This window comes from Drosophila willistoni, assembly GCF_018902025.1.
Source record: "Drosophila willistoni isolate 14030-0811.24 chromosome XR unlocalized genomic scaffold, UCI_dwil_1.1 Seg41, whole genome shotgun sequence".
Lineage (NCBI taxonomy): Eukaryota > Metazoa > Arthropoda > Insecta > Diptera > Drosophilidae > Drosophila > Drosophila willistoni.
Genome location: NW_025814058.1, coordinates 1,993,053 through 1,999,086, shown reverse-complemented (window position 1 = coordinate 1,999,086; position 6,034 = coordinate 1,993,053). Strand labels below are relative to the sequence as shown.

Sequence of the window (6,034 nt, the reverse complement as noted above, 5' to 3'; positions counted from 1 at the left end):
ATAAGTGAGTTTTAAAATCAGTTTTCTTAGGAAGATGTCTAGGAAATCCTTAAAATTTTCGTATATAATCTTAACAGTAGTTACTGAAATGAGTTAAATAAAATAGATGTTTAGTTTCAGTTTTAATTAATCTTTATTATTTTATTTCTTTCAAAGTCATTCGGAATCAAATAATTCAGAAAATTATAGTATAAAGTCCTCTTATAGCTCGTGTAGCGGCTTTGTAGTTCGGCAATGCCCAATATTAATTTGATGATAGGTAAAACGAATCGTAGAACTACAAGCACAATAACAACAACAACAACAACAACAACAACCAAACAAAACCACACAGTTTATAGACATCGAATAAGAAGGAGATACAAACTAGAGACATTGGTTAGATAGATAAATGGACTGACTACTGTCAATTGCGTCATTAACGGCACATTTGTTGCGTGCCACTTGACTTGTGGGCTAATCCATGCGGTAGCCAAAACAAGCCCACTGAAAAACCCCAACTCAAAACGTCATCAAGAAATGCTAAAGAAAAACAACAGGAAAAACAAAAATAAAACGGATTGGCCCCAAAAAGAAGTTGCTTTGAATTGAAATGAAAGACATTTGATGACTGTTTTGTGTTAAGCAAATGGTTTTTAACTCTGTTTCTATATATAGATAGGTAGGTAGATATATAAATATGTAATACATTCTAGAATGTGGCTGAAATATCAACAGATTGTTTTAACACACCGACACACACACACACACACACAGACTCGTAAAATGTGTCCATTCCAAATTGATTTAATATGCAATCATTGAAAATGCATTGTTTTTATTTGTATTTCGATGGCAGAGGTAAAAATACTTTGCCATGTGAGTTTATTGACAGATGTTTACCCATTAGATATTTACAGATCAATATGGTTTTTTATTTTTCGAGTTTTATTAGACTACTTATTTAGAATACTTAAAACATTTATTGTAAAACTTACATACATACAAATATATACTCATAAGTATAAATACTAAATAAAAGAAAAAAAAACAAAAAAAAAAAAAAAATAAAGACAAAAGAGAATGAGGCGTAAATAGTATTACCTGAAGAAAATAAACATTTAAAGTGATGTCACCGTTGGCTGATAGGGTGAGTCTAGGCCAAAAATGAAATGTAAATATTAATTCAACAAAAATTTTTAAAGCAAATATCAAATTTGTATATACTAACCAGGTGATTTAAGATCTCCCTTCTCATCGAATTTATATACCCGAGCATTTATAACACTCAAATCGGTTTGACTTGACTCACTGAAAGGAAATTCACATAGATTAGAATAAGTTCTTATCTAATTTTTTCTCTTTTACTTACACATTGATGGCCCACCATGTCTTCACATGCATATTACGGCCCAAAAGCAATATAAATCCGGCTATAGCCAGACCCAATATACAAATACCACTCCAAAAGTCAATGATAAAGAAATGTTCGCGCATGCGTGCCATAATATAAACTATTATCTCACGCAACCAAACGCCAGAGACTCCAATTAGATAGCCAGAGAAGGCATAAAAGCTACAAGAAGACAAAATAAGCAAAACTCATATGAATTCCATTTAGTTGTGGTAGGGGGGAGGACTTACTGTATCTTCATGACTTTCAATTGGGTACCCAATATATAGTGTGTGTCTTCGGGTAGCTGATAAATGGCAAAATATGCTCTAATACAGCAAACAATGCTAAATATCAATAGCAAAAATATTGGACAATAATAGTAAATCAATATGCCCCACAGACGAACTATAGAAATGAGAAAAAAAAAAACGTAGATATAGCTTATAATCATTCATTTGCCATATTCAATAACTTACCATCAAACCAACAATAATCCTCGCCAATGCCTGGCTTAAAGTGTTTTGGTATTTTGGAATCCTGAGCAAAGGCTACCAAATAACGTAGACCTATGATCAGGATAATCAATATGAAATATGATAATTTACGTAGCCAATTTCTTATGGATTTCAATTGGAATTTTTGTAGAAAATCAAAACTACAATAGGCCAAGAAGCAAAATGACAACATGATAAATAAATAGGCCAATAAACCTGTAACAAAATGAAAACGAAAAAATCCAAATAAATGAATAAGAATATATGTATATGTAGATTCAATATGAATCAGTTACCTATATTACGACATGCTTCATGGGTTAGATTCATGGGATTTTTGAGAGCCAAATAAACCAATAAAGAGTCACCCACAATGACAGAGAGTAAATAATATATAATCAGCTGTCCATAATGACTCTTACGTGCCTCTCTCACCGATCCCAAGAGCGACAATATAAATATGTTAATCAATATGGCAATAATGCTGCCTGCAAATAAGAAGAAGAAGAAGATGATGATGATGATACATATGTGTAACCGTTTCAAATTTAATTCACAAAAAACAACATATATGTACATATATGTATGTCTCACATATAGCATAGATCCAGACGCGATAGCCCCGCTGAAAGCGTTCACAATTCAATGGTGTCAACTCCCACACACTCGGCTTATGCTCCAACGGTGTGAAACAATATTCATCCGTATTCCAAAGCCTTTCGTCACGCCATAGAGTTCCATTCTCATAGAGATCCCATTGCCAAAATGATTCATGTTTCTTATCCACGAATTTGTTGCGACACCCCAGTTCGGTGCGTATAACAAAATGCTCTTGAATCTTTAATTGATCGACACTACGATTCCGATAAGTGACCTCAACATGGGATACGGGTCGTATTAGATCGGGTCTAGTGCAATTCCAGGTGGCCGCATTGAAAATCCAATCGTTGGGGCAACAGAAACTAATGCACGGCTTCAATTGACAGACACAGCCTCTCAAATGTTTGGGTGCCCTATATTCAACGCCATCGATCACTTTGAAATTGTATTCGGCCATCAAATGGGTTGGTATCACTACACCAGCATACGAGTAGGAGCCATCCTTATGCCTTAGGCCATCGGTGATATTGACTGTATCTGCATAGGGGCAAGGATGGACAATTGAAGCAATTTCCAATGATTGGACTAGCAATAGAAATTGTGTGCAGATTGCTAAATATGTGATTAACATCTTGAGATTGTTGTTGTTTTTTTTTTTTTTTCTACGTTTTCTTCTTTTGTTCTTTAATTTATAATTTCCGTTTGTGACGTCACAACTTTAGCTTTAGCATTAGTTAGCATTTGCTTTTTGTGTGAAAATTGAATAAATAAATAGAAGCCACAATTTTTGTGTTGTTATTTCTTCTCACTATTTTGGACTTTTATGCAATACGCATACGCACACAGGGCTGCTCACACTCACACACACACACCTCTATAAGTGAGTGTGTTTTTTTGTGTACACACACTATATAAAACCAAAATCCAAATTGACAACGACAAAACGTCGAGTCGCGACGCTGACGCTGACGTTGTATGTCTAAAAACGGCTACGATTGCGACAACCTCAACAGAATCATAAGCAACAACAACTACAACAACAACAACTACAACAAAAAAAAACAACTCTTTGAAGACTCTCTCGCGGGCTAAACGATAAACCGGCAAACGCAAACGCAAAGGCAAAGACTGAAACCGCAACGACTACGACAACGCTCCATGCCGGCCAAGAATAAAAAACAGACTAACTGATTAGCCCAGGCCCAATACCCAATACCCAGTACCCGGAGACCAGTCAACAACATTCAACAGACAGAGTTCCCCCAGTTCTCCCAGCCTGTCCTCACACTCCCCTACCTCTACCTCTAGTTGGTCATTGGAATCTCAACCAAAAACCATCGCGAGCTGCTCATTCAAAATTCATTTAGTTGTAGTTTATTTTGTGGTTTTTTGGTAGCTTCCAAGTTCGAGCAGACCCAACAGCTGCCTGGGCCCACAGTAATGTGTGTGTGTGTGTGTGTGTGTGTGTGTGTGTAGAGAAACTTTTAAGTGTATTGCGCAGAGCAGATACTTTCCGTACTTTCCGGTCGATGTATCTTCAAAAGCTGTCAGCTATTTCACTCATCTCTGGCAGAGCTTTTTGGTCGAATCAACAAGCTTAATACACAATAGTATTCAACAGATCATTCAGTGGTTCAGATATAAGATTATAGTGGGAATGTAATGAAAGTTTCCTAAGATTTTAACGATCTTTTTGAATTGTATTGAAATTGGGACAAAACTTGAGAAAGAAAAGTTTATGGATAATCTGCTTTGATTAGGAACTATAGGTATATTACGTATATTAATAGTCATCGATTTTTGAAAGAAGAGTTTGTCGAACCCCATAGAGTATTTATGGCATTAACAAGCCATCCATTTCAGGTGAAATTCTTTTAAATCCAAGTAAAATTAACATATGAATATTTTCTTTTTGTTTTCGTTATATGAATATTATTTAACCCCAACATAAATCAAATTTAAAATAATCCATGAAGAACATTTTTTTAATCATAATTCCCAAAGCAAGAAAAAATGCCAACACAATAAGTAATTACTTCTGTACTTTATATTTTTACTATAAGTGTAGATATTTTTATCCATTGATCAACATTAACGATCTGGCCATTTTCCGTACGTCCTTATGATCAAGTGGATCTCTGAGATTATAAAAGCCAGAGCCAACTAAATTTTCCTATAAACACGTAATCTAATCGCAGCCCAGATTCTACAACGCTCTAAATTAATAAAAAAAAAAACACGTAATTTTCTCGCCAAATATTTAAAGTAGCACCAAATTTAGCCTACTAATATTTGGTTAAAAAAATCTGTACATGAAGTTTTTGAAAATGTGGTTTCCAAACAGTCAAGACAGTCGGGTAAACGGTCTAAACCAGGTGAAAGAAATGACATTTAGCTGTTTAAAAAAAAAAAAACATGAATGAATATTCATAATACATTTCTAACGCTCTTTTTGATATAGTCTGACCTGGAAATAAAACCTAAGCTGACATATTTTGAAGCACATAACATTGGTATACATAAATTTATATTATCGAATGCACCTTCGAAATGAGGACTAATTTGCAATAATTTGAGGTCGAGGAAAACCATTACAATTTTCGCCTATTTGTCTTAATCTCCGTGTTCGGCACTTGAATCAATTATTCCTAAATATATAACATTTAAAACAAAGCTAAAATCCCAGGCTATCCCTGCCTAAAAAAATATAAGCTGGTTTTATTATCGTGTTTCTCGATTTGATATTATTGTAAACAAGTTTTCATTGTTAAGTTTTATTTTTAACGTAAACTGTTAAACAACAAAATATCGAGAAAACAAATTCGGTAGTTTCTTAATTCTTCTAAAGAATTTTATTATTATTCTTGACATATGTATGTATGTAAGCACCGAAAACGGTTTGTTCATAAGAAGAATGATATACACATAGATTCTTGTCCAGAAGTTACTTGTATATACAGTGGCGGCCCAAATGTAGAACCTTAGGCATTCTAAAACTTTGATTTTCATGATTTTTTCGAATCTCAAGGATCTTATTGAAAAATTACGCTTTTTTCGCCAGGTGCATTTTAACACAAATTTACCTCAGTTAGGGTGGTCAGTTAATTTTGCCCATATACCTAGGAATCCTTTAAAAATCTAAACTTAGCGGCATTTCAGAAATATCCAATCACATATTTGACTTTTCATACACTTTTCAGTTGAAGCCATTTTTCGAACCTTACTTTTATTTTCTTGAACTTCGGACGTTAGAGAATCAAATTTTTTATCATTCCTTCTTACAAAGATCCACTTAAAATTAGATAGTCTTCATCACCTAACAAAAAGAAGTGTTTTTAAGTAAAGCAGCCCAAATGTCTCCTCTCTCATTCTTTTTCATGCAAAGCGGCCACTGTTAAGGTAGTATCAGGGACACAGCCACGATTCCACATGCAATTAAAAATTATTTCAGCTGGTTAAATGTCGGTATTTTGTCTATCTTTTATAGAGCCGAAACAAAATTTGGCCCACTTACTTTTGCTTACTTAACTAGCAATTAAAGTAACCTTTTGTCTATTTTTGCAAT

The 6,034-nt window shown here is 34.1% G+C and overlaps 1 protein-coding gene across 1 annotated transcript; it reads right to left on the bottom strand.

Moving 5' to 3' along the window:
* Positions 1–1,058: 1,058 nt before the first annotated feature.
* LOC6642902 (probable G-protein coupled receptor Mth-like 9) lies at positions 1,059–3,629 on the bottom strand. The gene is made up of 7 exons (XM_002065922.4): positions 2,464–3,629; positions 2,166–2,357; positions 1,852–2,085; positions 1,624–1,780; positions 1,352–1,555; positions 1,211–1,290; positions 1,059–1,135 (listed from the first exon to the last, which is right to left on the bottom strand). The coding sequence occupies exons 1-7, from the start codon at positions 3,098–3,100 to the stop codon at positions 1,101–1,103; spliced, it is 1,539 nt and encodes a 512-aa protein (XP_002065958.2). The 5' UTR covers positions 3,101–3,629; the 3' UTR covers positions 1,059–1,100.
* Positions 3,630–6,034: the final 2,405 nt, after the last annotated feature.

What these genes read in the sequence shown, in the direction of transcription:
- LOC6642902 (XM_002065922.4), bottom strand. Translation starts at nt 3,100, where the DNA reads ATGTTAATCACATATTTAGCAATCTGCACACAATTTCTATTGCTAGTC. An exon ending in CGTCTGGATCTATGCTATAT is followed by an intron (nt 2,358 to 2,463) that starts GTGAGACATACA and finishes TCTTATTTGCAG; the next exon opens with GCAGCATTATTGCCATATTG. An exon ending in GGGAGATCTTAAATCACCTG is followed by an intron (nt 1,136 to 1,210) that starts GTTAGTATATAC and finishes TTTTTGGCCTAG; the next exon opens with ACTCACCCTATCAGCCAACG.